The sequence below is a fragment of the Anolis sagrei genome, chromosome 3, assembly GCF_037176765.1.
Source record: "Anolis sagrei isolate rAnoSag1 chromosome 3, rAnoSag1.mat, whole genome shotgun sequence".
NCBI lineage: Eukaryota > Metazoa > Chordata > Lepidosauria > Squamata > Dactyloidae > Anolis > Anolis sagrei.
Window position 1 is genome coordinate 222,040,872 of NC_090023.1, and position 16,970 is coordinate 222,057,841.

Sequence of the window (16,970 nt, forward strand, 5' to 3'; positions counted from 1 at the left end):
CCCTCAATTAGCTTCTGACACGATAAATAAATAAACTCCTTTACTAATGTAAAACTTTTAATGGCTGTTCCTGGCAAACTATTAACAGAGATGTCATTAACAGCTCAAGACTGAAAAGCTACAGTTTAAGAGCAAGATCCACATTTTTTAATGTCTTGTGATTTACGGTACTAGCAGATTTTAGAAGAAGAGTCCAGTAATTCTGATTCTACCTGGGATCAAGTACTGAGGGAAGCAACAACAGGTTAAACTCAGAATACAGCAAATAAAACATCGACAAAATGACTCCAGAAGTTTGTTGGAATAACATTTAACTTTTCAGCTTCTACAGGTGAAGCAAAGAAGGCAAAAACATTGAAAAATAGAGCTGTCCAGAAAGCAAACAGAGGAATAACTTGCTTGGAAGTTGTAGGCTACGGCTGCTGCTAAATCTTATGAAGAGAAGCTTGAGGAGACCAATAACGGAACAAAAGAGGCTCTGAATCACTGGAAGATTTTTTTTAGGAGAGGGAGGTGCGCCAGCCTTTATCATATCTAAGATCTGTTTGCTTTTTCCTGACCCTCTATTTAAGGTCAGTGATGGGCAGTGTTTTCCTAGTGCAACAGACAACCAACTGGGCTCGTGTTTACCTGCCTTTGCTTTCAGCTCAAAGTTGCCGCACCATGTCTTCTCAAAAACTTCAGGTGGCTCCCCCTGCGCCTCTGCTACGACCCATGTTTGTCCCTGAGAGGCTTTTAATGGGTCCTGGACCTTCCAACTCCTCACCGCGGGTCTTGTCTGCAGGTGGTCGACAGCTAATAGGACATATACATAAAGAAATGATTCAGGTAAGTGTAAGAATCCAACTCCTTAAAGGACTTGTAACCACAAACTGGTATACCATCCTTCATCTTGTTGTTAACCAGCCTTGAAGCATCACTCTAGCCCTCTGCTTAATTTTTCCTTGATCTATTCATTTGTTGTTGTTTTATGGTTCCTTTAAAAAACATTCCCATTACAACTCTTGACTGAACACCACCATTCTTTAACCAGTCTATTACATCAGAAGAAAGTTGAGGAATTAAAAGTAAATGTCTTCCCTTTGGGTGGGCTTAGTCCTTACTCTTGAATGGGACTGTTTGATCCTCTGGAATGACAATATGACTCCACTGAACCCAAATGAGCTGCAAACTTTAATCTTGTCTTAATTCACTAGGTCTTTTGTTAATCTTTGAAGAATTAACTCTTTTAAACTTATATGATCTACCACTGTTGTGGACATACACTTTCCTGAATTTCTTTCCTTTCTTTCAAGCGAGAAATATTGTTTGATTGCAATTGGAAAGACAATGCCTCTAAAATGGAGGCATATCACTTCTGCTTATAATCTAGAATATGGGGCATCTGTGTTGACTCAGAAGTTTCCTAGTTCCAGATGGATAGCTCCTGTTGTTTTCCTCTTTAACCAAGATTTTGTGGCAAAAAAGAAAAAGAAAAAAATGGAAGGAGTTGTGGTCACAAGTTGAAGAAAATTATGTCCAGTCTCCTTGTGCCATCAGCAAATGAGGCAGGATAATTGTATAATAAAAATCCTGTCCAAAATTGCTGAGAGACTAAGAATAAGGCCCTGTTCATACTTAATTAAATATACAATTTCAGACAACCTAGGCATTCAGCTTTTTAGTTTCAATAGGTGTCAAGGGTTTAAATTGCCGTGAACAGAAGACCATGGCTAGTCCTTACCAAATATTACACCATAAAAGCAAACAACCACTTTTTGCATTATAAGAAAATAAATAATCCCACATACAGAATCTCACGTCTAGTTGGGTCACTTCTCCACTGTAGCATCATTTCAGAACAGTTCATTGTTCTGGATTCAGCCATTTTTGGTTCTTTTCATCCAGATAGATGTATATATAACATCTATCTCAACCTGGAGGTTGGAACCCTGGGGGTTGGGAGGCGTGTCATAGGGGTCACCAAGACCATCAGAAAACACAGTATTTTCTGTTGGTCATGGGGGTTCTGCATGGGAAGTTTGGCCCAATTCTATCGTTGGTGGGGTTCAGAATGCTCTTTGATTGTAGGTGATTGTAGCAACGACAACTCCCAAATGTCAAGGTTTATTTTCCCCAAACTCCACCAGTGTTAACATATGGAAATATTGAGGTTGTCAGAAGGTCACCAAAGACCACCAGGAAATGCAGTATAACTATAAATCCCAGTAACTACAACTCTCAAATGTCAAGATCTTTTCCCCCCACACTCCATCTGTGTTCACATTTGGGCATATGGAGTATTCATGCCAAGTTATGTCTAGATCCATCATTGTTTGAGTCCACAGTGCTCTCTGGATGTAGGTGAACTACAAGTCCAAAACTCAAGGTCAATGCCCGCCAAATCCTTTGTGTATTTTCTGTTGGTCATGGGAGTTCCGTGTGACAAGATTGGTTCAATTCCATCATTGGTGGAGTTCTCAATGCTCTTTGATTGTAGGTAAACTATAAATCCCAGTAACTAAATCTCCCAAATGGCAAAATCAATACCCCCCCCCCCCCGCCAACCCCACCAGTATTCAAATTTGGACGTGTCGGGTATTTGTGTCAATTTGGTCCAGTGAATGAAAATACATCCTGCATATCAGATATTTACATGACGATTCATAACAGTAGCAAAATTACAGTTATGCAGTAGCAATGAAAATAATGTTATGGTTGGAGCTCACCACAACATGAGAAACTGTATTAAGGGGTCATGGCATTAGGAAGGTTGAGAAACACTGGTCCAGTGGATACTTTTCCCCCATTCTGAGGATTCACAGACGTATATATGCACACACAATGCCAGTTTTGGGAAAGCTATTTGAAACTGATTGTCTTCTCTATTGTCCTCAGATTATGGATGAGATCAAGGTAGGAATCCAGTATGCCTTCCAGACACAGAACCCCCTTACACTTGCTGTCAGTGGCACAGGTCATTGTGCCATGGAAGCATCCCTCCTGAACGTGGTGGAAGAAGGAGACAAAGTATTGATAGGTGTGAATGGATACTGGGGTGAACGAGCAACTGATATTGCCAAGAGGCTTGGTATGTATTCTAAATACTTTTGCTGTGGCAGGACACTCAATGCTACTAGTACACTGGATATGACTAGAAGGGACATGAGGACACTTCTGGTTTCAAAATTGACCCATTTAAATACATTTTTCTAATTTTTTTTCAAGGTTTGTGGGTGAGAGGCTTGGGGAGGCAAAACTGCTTTGTTTTACAATGGTGAAATTTGGAGGCTTCACGGGCTGCATCCCAAGAGCAGCATGGGGCCAACACAACAATTTGCCCATTTCTCTATTAAACACTATGAAAGTCTAAACTTTTCTCCAGAATAGTGCCTTTATTATTCCAATCTAAATCAGGCTCTATTTTAATGCAGCAACTGTAGCTACAATCCTATATCCAGTCACCTAGATTAAGCCTAATTGAATTCAGTGAGATATAATTCTTACTAGACATGTTTAGAATGTACATGTTTTATCACACAAGTAATGAAAAGGATTAATTCCCTGCAGCCTTTCTCAATTTGCGCTCTGTATTGTTAAGGCAGATTATATAAAGGATTTGTATGGCTTGGCTTCCTAATGCTGATCTTGCTATCATTAATATTTAAGAGAATTCCAAGTTGATTGGCATTTTAAAGACTAATGAAGTTAAGGTGACATAAAGTGCAAAAGTATTCTCCAACTCAATTCCTTCCAGATATGTCAGACTACAATTCCCAGTATGCTTTGTGAAAGTGTTGCGACTTGTACTCCAGCACATGTGTGATTAACAGATTCAATAGGGAAATGTCTAGAGCAGTGGTTCCCAACCTTTTTTTTTTTTTTGACAAGGGACCACTTTGACCAGGGGCCACTTTGACCAAGGACCACTCTCCAACATTAGTACCAAAAGAGTTACGAATCGGTTTTTGGTCAACTTTAGATTTGGTTTGGGGTGCTGATTCAGAAAATTGCACTTGATAGACCACATCAGCTCTAGTTTCCGATACAGAACATATACCATCCAGTAGTCACCATCTGCTCGCCCTTATTTAATAAGTCTTGGCACTATAAGAGGGTTTCGTGAGACCAGTCGCTCTCATTGCAATGGATAGTAGCTGAGGCTACTTGACCACGTTTTAGTTCTTGCAGGCCACTGATGGTCCCCGGACCACAGATTGGGAATCACTGGTCTAGAGGAGGGGTAAGCAAATGGCAGCTCTCCGAAACTGATCAGACTGCAACTACTGTTTGGATTGGAAAAGGAGTTTCTATTATTGTAATTATTGTACAGAAAATGGAGTCCAAATACTATAAATAAACAAACAAACAAAGACAGAATAGGACAAAAAAATACCCATACAAACATCAAGAAGAATTTTCTGGTAGTAAGAGTTGTTTAGAGTGGATTGGACTGCTTTGGAGGGGGATGGACACTCCTGGCTATTTTTTGGGAATACTTTAATTGTGTATTTTTAAATGTTGAATTAATGAATAAATTTTATTGTGACATTCACAGACCAGGAGTACAAAGCATTAAAACATTAAAATCAGAGGTTTTGTCCCAGGTGCTCTTGTGGTTCCACATCCCAGATACAGTGCTTGATAACAGATTTGGCTTTGTCATATACAAGACCTATTGACCCTTGAGGTCTAAACCCAAGATTTTCCTTAATGTTAAAGGCTAGCTCAGATAGCCTTTATGGTCTCTTCCAATTCTATACTTCTATAACCTAGGACAGTTTGGAAATGCAACTTTGGTTCCTTCCCCAAAAAAGGTGGGGTATACATTTATTCATCTAATCAATCTGTCAATCAATCAGTTATATTAAAGCCTTCCTATCTCACATGCCAGAATTGCATAGCACTGTTTATTTCCTTTGTGTATAACAAAGGGCAGCACTTATTTTATTTCACAAAGTGGGCTGTAACAAATGTGTTTTTAAAATATCCCAACACTTGCAGTTTTGATTGCAAGACCCTGCCATCACTATTCCTCAGTACCCATGACTGCTACTACTCCTGCTGTAGGTCAGTACTAAAGCACTGCATACTTTGCATGTAGTCTCCTAGATATAATAATAATAGTAGTGGTGGTATTATTATTATTATTATTATTATTATTAATAATAATAATGCAAAAGATCCCAGTTTCAATTTCTAGTGCCCCTAAATAAGGCTGGGAAGGAACTCTGTTTGCTCCTGCTAGTTAGAAGATCAAATACTAATCCATGTTGATCGGTGGTCCACAATAACTAAAATATGGTGCGCAGCCTCACCATTACTACACCATTGCAATGAGAGCAAAACTTATAGTGCTGAGGCTTATTAAATATGGTTTTCTGTGGGGGAGCAGATGGCAATTACTGGATAGCATATGTTCTGTATCAGAAACTAGAGATGATGTGGTCTATTCCATGTAATTTTCTGAATCAGCACCCCCAAATAACCAAACCGAATCTAAAGTTGACCAAAAACTGATTCGTAACTCTTGGTACAAATGCTGGAGAATGGTCCCTAGTCAAAGTGATCCCTGGTCAAAAAAAGGTTGGGAACCACTGATGTAGACCAAAGGCCTGGTTGTACTTTGATTTCATTTCAGATATAACATATGTTTATTTCATCAAATTTATTTCATAAATTAAATGCTTAATTCCTGACGGATGTTTAATCAAATTATACATTCCCATGGAATGTGACTGGACTTTGACAGTCTACTACTCTGTAGTCAAGTTAATACATGACTCATTTCAAACAAAAAGCTGGTGCCTTTCAAACATCACTGACTGTGATCTGCTTCCCTTCTATCACCCTGCCACCCAGGAATATTGATCCATTTCCAATGTTTTATAATTGGAGGCAGAGGAAGCTGCCTAATACTGAGCTACATCTTTAGTCCATCTGGGACTTTCTGCCTGCAGAACTTTTGCTACTACTACTGAACTACTCTTATGCTCCTCCTTCAAATAACTGACATTAATTTTGTACTGATGTCCAAGAAACATAATCTTTTATTCATTGTCTTCTAGGAGCTGAGGTATATCAGCTGGTAAAAGAACCTGGAGAGTATTTTACTTTGGAAGAAATAGAGAAGGTGAGTTGAGTAGTCAAAGCATGTTGAAAATCTAGTGTTTTCAGAGTAGTCCCCCCTTTTTCCCCTTGTAGAGGTGGCTAGAACCACTCAGTCCTTGGATAAGTTTCTGGTCCCAATTCAAAGTGTAGTTCATTACCTATAAAGTCCTTAACTATTAGGGTCCAAACTATCTTTGTGACCACATGTCCCCCTATGAACCAACGCGGTTTTTAAGATCTCGGGGAGGCTCTCCTCTCAGTCCTGCTGTCACAAGTGCAGTTGGTGGGGATGAGATGGAAGGCCTTCTCGGGGGTGTCATCCCCCCCCCCCCCGGCTTTTGAGAATGCCTAGTCCCTAGTTGACCTACACAGCTGTTATGCAGCCTTGCATTTTATCCCATGCCCTCTTCCCATGGTTATAACTTTGCATTTATCCCATTCCCAGTTTGATTGTTTACAGCCTGGCCACTTTTATAGTAGTTTACCCCATTGGTAATGAGTGCTGTTTTTAATTGAGTGTTAGTTGTTGTTTATAGGCCTATATGTTTTATTTAATTGTATGGTTAAATTGTTTTCATTTTATGTTGTTATTAGGCACCTTGTGCCAGGTGAAAGCCATCCCGAGTCCCTTCAGGGAGATGGTGGTGGAATACAAGAATAAAGTTGTTGTTGTTGTTGTTGTTGTTAGACCACATTTGTTGTTAGATATAATTCATCTACCGGTATATTAGTATGTATCCCATCTTTTTGCGGACTTGATGCATACTCACCCCATAACACCTTATTATTACAATACTTACAATTTGAAAATATTGCACTTTGACTCCTTGCACCATGGAAGGCTGGCTCCTCCCAATCCATTCGAAAGGCTCCTACATCACTTTTTTTTCAAATATTGCACAGTGATGTAGCCTGGAAGTTTTGAACTACCATTCTCGCAACATTTTAGCTCACAGAATACATACTTTATCAATCGCACGTAAAAAACAGCATCTCAGCAATATATAAAATCGTTGTAAATCAAATAACAGAGTTAGAATCCCTTGTGCAATTACTCATTTCTACAACATTTTGCAGTAGGATCACAACTGATTACTGATGGAATAGGGCTATCGTCATGTAATAGGACCCATTTGGAATCGTGTTCAAAGAGTCTCCAAAATGGAGTATGTTCCAATGTGATAAGGTGCAATCCTCCTATCTCTTGTTCTTATATGATTCTTCTCTCCTATTCCTCTCATAGGGTTTGTTGCAACATGCTCCTGTTTTGTTCTTTATCACCCATGGAGAATCATCCACAGGAGTAATGCAGCCACTGGATGGCCTTGGTGATCTCTGTCACAGGTCAGTAGGGTCACAGAGATGGGTCACAGGTTAGTAAGGTCATGGGGAAGTCCACAACGTCATTTATCTAATCAATAAGATTGATGGATGCCCCATAGGAATAGCTTTGACAAAGGTGATACAGTTGGATTTTCTTTTACCCCTAACAGCAGGGAATTTGGGCACCGCAAGCCAGGGGTTAATGAATTAACATATGGGTGCAAAAGACCAATGAGCTAAACATTTACCAGAAGAATGTGCTATGTCACAATTAAATAGAACCCACAACCGAGGAAGAATGAAGTTTGTTAATGCTGGCTCACAGACCTTGTGTTTCAGGACATGGGTGGAGGAGAGCCTCGTTAATATAGCCTGCAAAAGCAAAGTGACAGATGAAAATAAATGCAAAATTAACAGAATTCTCTCCAATAAAAGCATCAGCAATAGTATTATCCTGCTAAGGCTCAACTACATATTACATAGTGTTCTAAGGTTGTTTTGTTTTTTGTTTTGGCTGAGAAACACAAAGCAGTCGTGTGACAAGACTGAAATGAAGTTAGCTAGACATAGAAGCTGTTGATCAATTTTAAGCTTCCTATTATTTACCATATTTTAAAAAAACCTTTCTGCCCTCAGCTTTCTCCAAATTTCTCCAAATTGCTTTGCTGTCATGAAGGGAAGAATAATATTGATACTTGTTAAAAATATCATTATACAATTTTTAAAAATCTAGGAAGTGTTATTTTGAATAGTTCACCCCAAAATGAGTTAGGTAGACTTCCATTATGCAGGTGTGAAGCATATACTTAGGCGATCCCTAGTTGTCAGAGTATGATGGCCTTCCAAGTATAGTGTCCTGGAGGTGGATACGTAGGTGACTGCGGAAATCTGTTCTTGATCCGCATATTCTTCCACAGTGAGGACGTTGGTTTCCAGGTGGAAGGCGGTCCCTTTCAGGGTTGGCTTGTTTTTCCCTTTCACCTTCCATCTGAGCCTCTTTGAATTCCACAGCACTGCTGATCACAGCTGACCTCCAGTGAAAGCACTCAAGGGTCAGGGCTTCCCAGTTCTTGATGTCTATGCCATAGTTTTAAAGGTTAGCTTTAAATCTCTTTTCTTGTCCACCAACATTATGTTTTCCATTCTTGAGTTGGGAGTAGCAACTGCTTTGGGAGACGGTGATCGGGCATTCAGACAACATGGCCAGTCCAGCGCAGTTGATGGCATAGGAGCATCGCGTCAATGCTGGTAGTTTTTGCTTCTTCCAGCATGCTGACATTTGTCTGCCTATCTTCCCAAGAGATTTGCAGGAATTTTTTTTGGAGGCAACGCTGATGGAATTGTTCCAGGAGTTGAGTGTGATGTCTGCAGCATATACACATTGCTATGATTAAACATTATATTAGAGGATATTATGAAAGAATTCCAATGTAAGATTCCATCTGAACTGCGCCGGACTGGCCATGTTGTCCTAATGCCCGATCACCGTCTCCCAAAGCAGTTGCTATTCCCAACTCAAGAATGGAAAACATAATGTTGGTGGACAAGAAAAGAGATTTAAAGATGGACTTAAAGCTAACTTTTAAAACTTGTATCTCTACACATCCCTCATGATGCCCAGTCTTAAGCAAGTGTATCTGGGGAGTGCATTCTAAGTTTCTGTCCCTTCTTTATTTTTTCTTTAGGTATAATTGCTTACTATTGATAGATGCTGTAGCATCACTAGGTGGAGCTCCAATCCTCATGGACCAACAAGGTGAGCAATTATTATTGTAAAGTGAAGATTTGTCACTGCTTTTCATTCTGGAGCATTCTAACTTTTACACCACTGTTTTACAAAATAACATGGCAAGAAAAGAGTTTATCAGGAGTCCTGAAATGAGATACTAAATAGAGAAAGAAAACAAGATCCACATTGAAACCACAAGGCCATGAAATGCTAGTCAAGGTGGCCAATTGCAACATTCACACCTACTTCAAACAGACAAGAGTTCTTTCTCCCACCCTGAACATTCCACAGATATATAAACCTCACTTGCCTAGTTTTCAATAGACCTCATAACCTCTGAAGATGCCTGCCATAGAGGCGGGCGAAACGTCAGGAGGGAATGCTTCTGAAACATGGCCATACAGCCCGGAAAACTCACAACAACCCAAAGATCCACATCACTCCTCTACAACAAACATATTTCCTATTTCTCTCAAGTGACAGAACTCGTAACAAAGTTTTGCTCTTATTGAACACACAGGAATTGACATTCTCTACTCGGGTTCCCAGAAGGTCTTAAGTGCACCTCCAGGCGCTTGCCCCATTTCTTTCAGTGAAAGAGCCAGGTGAGTGTTTGCCTATGAGGTATCTCATTTTCAGAGGATTTGCTGTGCCTTCATATGTTGTTGTTATTATTATGTTTATTTATATCCCATTTTATGTCTCCTGAAGGAGACTCAAAGCGGCTTATATTAAAAGTATTACCACACAATTTAAAACATACAATTATTATTTAATGCAAACATTAAAACAGAATTAAACATAACAGTATTTAAAAATTCAGTTAAAATCCATTAAAACATATTCAAAGTTAAGAACCACAGCACCCCCTGACTTGATCTTAAAAACCCTTTTCTTTAAAACCGTGTCTTGTGATTACCTTTGAGGCATAGTCCCTGCCACTCAACGCAAAGTAATTTCATTCTGTCAGCACTGACCTGTGTCAAAAAGGATTAGTCTGTTTGAGAGAGGTGTGGATAACCAACTGGACTCGGGTGGTCTCTTTGGATATCTTTTAGTACCCCAGCAGCAATGGAACCTGCTGGAAAAAAGGATTCGATCAATTGACCAAAAACTTAGCAAGGCCTTAATATGAAGGATTTTCAAGGAAGCATTAATGAAAACTTGCAGCATGTAAAATAACTGCATAAATTAGTATAAAACTGATAAAAATAGAAGGAGCACAAGTGGCTAAATAACTTTTGACCAAAAACGGGCAATAGCAACCAAATTGTCTATAGCCTCGATTCTTCCTCTGTGCATGAGGCAGGGCATTGTGGGCAAGCATACAGATGCGTCGTTGTCTGTTCTGCTCCACGGTCACACAAGGTGGAGAATTCTTTTAAGTAGTGCCATTTTGTCAGGTTGTCTTTTGATCTGCCCGCTTCACTTCTGAGTCTGTTCAGGGACTTCCAAGTTGCCCATTCAGGGTTTGGTCCTGGAGGCAGACCCTTGTGGAGGGCCATCCAACTGGGATTTCCTGGTTTAGCTGTCCAGAGGGATACGCTTGCTGTTGCTGGGAGAACATTAAAAGGACTGGTGGTTCTCATGAAGCTTTTCCTTGATTGGTTGAAGAAAGTGAACTCCAATAAATGTTAGACATGGAAACTGAACACAATGCAATACCAGAAGATGAAACGGATCCCGAGTCTGAGATGACAGATACTGAAACAGAATTTGAGAGTCTTGATCCAACTGGGAAGACACCAGCATTTGTGCATACTAGAGCTTGTTGGCCACCCCACACGCTTCAAAAGTGGGTGCCTCCAGGCCTTCTCCCAAGCAGCATAATGTTAAATGGACTCCAATGCCACCTCAGCGCTCAGAACAAAAGATCGGCCTAAACTCCCAGCTACTTGATAAAAAAGTTATTTAGGCATTATATGCAGAAATCAGTTTCCAAGGATGCTTTCAAGATTGTTGAAAGGAGCATGAACCTATACTTTAATCATCTGAGTAATGACCTGGAAGCTTTTACAAACCTTGCTGGAAAGATTACACGGCTTGCCAATATAGAGCTTCTCATGAGGCAGCAAGGACTGATGATGGAGAGGAAACCTTTAAATGTCCTGATATAGAATCATTTATTTCTAGAGTATAGACAACTGTTGCTTCCTGTTGTTACTAGTGGAAATAAAGTATAGTACCTCCCAAACTACAATTAAGTATTAGTGAAATGGGTGGCTGTAAGTTTTTTGGGCTGTATGGCCATGTTCCAGAAACATTCTCTCCTGACGTTTCGCCTGCATCTATGGCAGGCGAAACATCAGGAGAGAATGCTTCTGGAACATGGTCATATAGCCTAAAAAACTCACAGCAACCCAGTGATTCTGGCCATGAAAGCCTTCAGCAATACAGTGAAATGCTCTACTGCAGAAGACAAACTGTCTCCATTTTGGGGTAAAGAACTCTGGTCCAGAAATGTTATGAGGACATATTTGAGGGCGATCTTAGAAATGCTTGATTGCTGGATCCATAAAAGCCTGTCTTAATAAGGTTTTCACCTTCTTATTGTAAGGGAGAACTGTTTAATTTCCTGAAGTGCTCAATCTTTGCCATTCATTTTGTCAGGAAGAAGATTTATGCCAGGAAGACAAAGCCAGTTTCCTTCTATCTGGACATGGAAGAGCTGACTAAATATTGGGGCTGTGATGGCCACCCAAGAATGTAAGAACTGAGATTCAAAACAAAAGGTCTGATACAAAATCCTACTAACACATATCTTTCAATCACAAAAGAGAAACACTCTGAGTGGACATTGGCAAGAAAGGGAAGGATTTATTAACCCCAACCATTCTTTCTTTTTCAGGTGCAGCCTCCAAAGTCACTTTGCTTTAAATACAAAAGCCTATGCAATAGAACATCACATGTTTGTGCCATGGAACCATCTGACACACACATGTATGTTGTGCAATATAGGTTTTCAGTACTAATTTGCAAATAGTTAAAACTCTTAACTGCTGCATTAGCTGACTCAAAGGAATGGAAGGCATGTCCATAATGTGCATTATAATATGAATTGGTTAAGTGGACGAACACAGAGAGTGCTCACTAATGCTTCCTCTTCATCTTGGAAAGAAGTGACAAGTGGAGTGCCGCAGGGTTCCGTCCTGGGCCCGGTCCTGTTCAACATCTTTATTAATGACTTAGATGAAGGGCTAGAAGGCATGATCATCAAGTTTGCAGACGACACCAAATTGGGAGGGATAGCCAATAGTCCAGATGACAGGAGCAGAATTCAAAACGATCTTGACAGATTAGAGAGATGGGCCAAAACTAACAAAATGAAGTTCAACAGTGACAAATGCAAGATACTCCACTTTGGCAGAAAAAATGAAATGCAAAGATACAGAATGGGGGACGCCTGGCTCGAGAGCAGTACGTGTGAAAAAGATCTTGGAGTCCTCGTGGACAACAAGTTAAACATGAGCCAACAATGTGATGTGGCGGCAAAAAAAGCCAATGGGATTTTGGCCTGCATCAATAGGAGCATAGTGTCTAGATCTAAGGAAGTAATGCTACCCCTCCATTCTGCTTTGGTTAGACCACATCTGGAATATTGTGTCCAATTCTGGGCACCACAATTCAAGAGAGATATTGACAAGCTGGAATGTGTCCAGAGGAGGGCGACTAAAATGATCAAGGGTCTGGAGAACAAGCCCTATGAGGAGCGGCTTAGGGAACTGGGCATGTTTAGCCTGAAGAAGAGAAGGCTGAGAGGAGATATGATAGCCATGTATAAATATGTGAGAGGAAGCCACAGGGAGGAGGGAGCAAGCTTGTTTTCTGCTTCCTTGGAGACTAGGACGCGGAACAATGGCTTCAAACTACAAGAGAGGAGATTCCATCTGAACAATAGGAAGAACTTCCTGACTGTGAGAGCCGTTCAGCAGTGGAACTCTCTGCCCCGGAGTGTGGTGGAGGCTCCTTCTTTGGAAGCTTTTAAGCAGAGGCTGGATGGCCATTTGTCAGGGGTGATTTGAATGCAATATTCCTGCTTCTTGGCAGGGGGTTGGACTGGATGGCCCATGAGGTCTCTTCCAACTCTTTGATTCTATGATTCTATGATTCTATGAATTGGGTTGCTGTGAGTTTTCTGGGCTGCATGGCCATGTTCTAGAAGCATTTTCTCCTAACATTTCACCCACATCTATGGCAGGCATCCTCAGAAGGTGTGGTCTGTTGGAAACTAGGCAAGTGAGGTTTCTATATCTGTGGAAGAAATAACTCTTGTCTGTTTGAGGCAAATGTGAATGTTACAATCGGTCACCTTGATTAGCATTTTCAGGTTTCCTGAATATGAAACCATGAAAATGAACAAAATCTGGCTACCAGTATTTTAAAAAAACTTAAAAACCAGGACAGTAATAAATAAAGAACAATACTCTGAAAACAGGGGAATTCCAGACATGAAACAATCAGGGCCAGCTAACACCTCCCAACAAAGGATTCCCCCAGACAAGAAGCAGCCAGGCTTTGAAGTTGTAATACCATTCAATGCTAATCAAGGTGGCCAATTGCAACATTCACACATGTCCCAAACAGACAAGAGTTCTTTCTCCTACCCTGGACATCCCACAGATATATAAGCCTCACTTGCCAAGTTTCCAGCAGACCTCACAACCTCTGAGATTGCCTGTCATAGATGTGGGTGAAACGCCAAGAGAGAATGCTTCTGGAACATGGCCATATAGCCTAGAAAATTCACAGTAACCCAGTGTTTCTGACTATGAAAGTCTTCGACAACACATAATATGAATTATTATTTGGTCTATGTATCTGCCTTACGTACTGCATGTTATTTTACAGATATCATCATACTGCTCCAATCAACACATTCTTTTGTCTGCGAGAAGCCTTAGCAATTCTCGCAGAAATGGTCAGTTGCTACAAGAGCAGGTTGACTGGGTGGACGAGGTGTGGTAAATGAAATAAATGCTATGTACAGAATCAGTTTTCTTCTTTGGAAATTTTAGAGCTGCTTTGTAGTGTACTTATGAAGGTACAAAATGGTATCATCTTTCTCTAATTCATCTCATTCAAGCAAGTGTTTAAGATGTAATCAGGAGAGCTTTTTTAGGGGGATATTTTATTGTGTATGTTTCTAAAAATGTTTATGTGCTTTTTATTGCTTCTAAATTTTGATTGTAAATATTTCAATTGATTTGAAGTGGCCTTTGGTTCCACTCTGAGAAAAAGTGGCATACAAGTGCAGTAAATCAAATGAATAATAACTGGAAACAGAAGAAACGTAAGGCTTGATGCTAAGTTCACTTTCTACTTTAGGCCTTAGTTAGTCAGAAAATGGTAAGCAAGATGTTCTGCTTGCTTTACTGTTTGTGATCGGGACACAAAACTAATGCCAACCAGATGGTAACACTTACCACTACCTCAGTGCATCTCAAAAGATGAAAATGTTTACCCATTATTTAATTTCTACATCTCAATAGCATATATTGTGGAAAATAAATATATATTTTTGTTTCCTATACAGGGACTAGAAAACTCGTGGAAGCTTCACAAGGAGAACAGCCTGTATTTGTGTTCAGGGCTACAGAAATTAGGCTTCAAGCTCTTTGTGAAAGAATCGGTAGGACTTACTATAACAATGAATACAGAATGTAAATCTAACTAATTATCAATACAATGAGCAAGATATATAATGTCTGTATGCTGCCTCTTACAGAAGCTCTTTAAGATGAAGTTGTGAAAATGGGAGAGAAAAGGAAATAAAGAGAAAATAATCAACCAGGCTATAGACACTTGGTTCCTATCAACATCAGTTTGTTAAAACTGAAAATAACGCTCCAAAAAAGAAAGTGGTTTGAAAGCAGTGTATGCCACTTTTGGCACTGGGGAAAAGGGTTTTTACAATCCTTCTATACTTGGGCTATACTTTGACAAAAATGGATCCCCCAGTGGCGCAGCAGATTAAACCTCTGAGCTGCTGAACTTGCTGATCAAACGATTGGCAGTTCGAATCTGGGGAGGGGGGTGAGCTCCTGCTGTTAGCTCCAGCTTTTGCCAACCTAGCAGTTCGAAAACATGCAAATGTGAGATGATCAATATGTACTGCTCCAGTGGGAAGGTAACGGCACTCCATGTAGTCATGCCAACCACATGACCTTGGAGGCGTCTACAAACAACACTGGTTCTTCGGCTTAGAAATGGAGATGTGCACCACCCCGAGTCGGACACAACTAGACAAGGGGAAATCTTTACCTTTATTTTAAGACAAATGTGCAAGTATGTGAACTGAACAATAGACTCTATGGTAAATTAGTCGCTTAAACAGACATTTGGGGGGAGGGAGAGATCTTTAAGTGCACTTTTTGTAGCTTCCTGAAAATTTTTGAGAAAGCTAAAGCAATATTTCTCAAACACTGCTCCTCCAGATGTTTTCGACATCAGCTCCCAGAAATCCTAGCCAGCTTACCAGCTGTTTAATAATTGTGGAGGAGCACAGTTTGAGAAACTTTGAGCTAAAGAATGCACACAAATCCAGAAAGTACAAGAGATGCTCCAACTCACTCCTTTCTATTTTGCAGAATGCAAGGCTCCCGACCGTCAACACGGTTTGTGTACCTGAGGGATACAACTGGAAAGAAATAACTGAATATACAATGAAAAATCATGGAATTGAGGTCTCAGGAGGCCTGGGTCCTTCAGCAGGCAAGGTAGATACTGGTTTGTGATAACAAATAACAACACTGGTATGTCTGGCTCCCAACAAGTAGAAAACCTTCAAACTATTTTAACATTATGCTTGACTATTAGTTTCAAGTTATAAAGCCCAGAGTATTCTATTAAGCCTGGCGAGGGTTAAATATTCATCCCCTGTTCATAAAAAGCTAGCTAGCTTATAATATAGCTTTCCCCAATGTTTTCTGTCTAAAAGACAAATGTTCAAAACATACAAATCCTGGCCTACCTTCTGAATCAAGTACATAGTAACAGAGATGAATCACTCTGTGGTCTTATTTAGAAAACGTGTAAACAAATGTAGCCATTACCATTTATAGATATAAATAGCTTAGAGAGAAGAGCTGCTCCAGGCTTTCAAAAAGTGTTTATAAAATACTTAGTATTCTGTTGTTTTTACCTTTTCTCATCATCAGGTTCTTCGAATAGGACTGATGGGTTACAACTGTACTAAATTCAATGTTGACAGAGTCCTTCATGCCCTGGAGGATGCCCTCCAGCACTGTCTCAAGAACAAGTTATGAGCTCCTGCACCACCTCTCGGAGAAATTGGCTTCTGTCTTGTTTTTACATCTTCTTTCAAATCTGCTTAGTAAATTATGGCCCAATTACTTCAGCCTTTCATTTTTCACACTGGTTAAGGCATCAGAACTCTCAAACATAGGAGAACCTATAATGACAGGAAAGCTGGAGTCCTGTGGAGTAACCAGAGGTATTGCTATACAATTATATTCTTAATGATTTTTCTGCATTCCAAAATATCTGTGTGACTATGTATTTGTATATTTCTTTAAGCCATTTTCATGCTTGCTGGGAGGGGGTTGGACTGGATGGCCCACAAGGCCTCTTCCAACTCTATGATTTGTTGACTTAAGCCTGTACATTTCATGGGGTTTTCTTAGGCAAGGAATACTCAAGAGGTGGCTCTGCCAGTTCCTTGTTGAAATATAGCCTGGGATTTGTTGGCAGTCTCTCATCCAGGAACTAACTAGGGTTGATCTTGCTTAACTTACAAGATTTGATGTGATCTGGTGCCTTTAGGGCATTTAGGCCCCACTGTGTAGATTAAAATTGACACAGGAATAAA

At 40.1% G+C, this 16,970-nt stretch overlaps 1 protein-coding gene across 1 annotated transcript; it reads left to right on the top strand.

Moving 5' to 3' along the window:
• Positions 1-498: 498 nt before the first annotated feature.
• AGXT (alanine--glyoxylate aminotransferase) lies at positions 499-16,970 on the top strand. Its single transcript, XM_060768066.2, has 11 exons — positions 499-828; positions 2,878-3,070; positions 6,048-6,112; positions 7,334-7,434; positions 9,099-9,169; positions 9,663-9,747; positions 11,753-11,848; positions 13,991-14,060; positions 14,676-14,771; positions 15,730-15,858; positions 16,300-16,970. Exons 1-11 carry the CDS (start codon positions 580-582, stop codon positions 16,405-16,407), a joined length of 1,263 nt encoding a protein of 420 aa, XP_060624049.2. The 5' UTR covers positions 499-579; the 3' UTR covers positions 16,408-16,970.

Excerpts from the sequence above, each read along its gene's own strand:
- AGXT (XM_060768066.2), top strand. The coding sequence starts at position 580 with ATGGGCAGTGTTTTCCTAGTGCAACAGACAACCAACTGGGCTCGTGTT. Across the intron at positions 829-2,877 it reads TACATAAAGAAATGATTCAG|ATTATGGATGAGATCAAGGT; the intron begins GTAAGTGTAAGA and ends TATTGTCCTCAG. Across the intron at positions 7,435-9,098 it reads CTTGGTGATCTCTGTCACAG|GTATAATTGCTTACTATTGA; the intron begins GTCAGTAGGGTC and ends TTTTTTCTTTAG.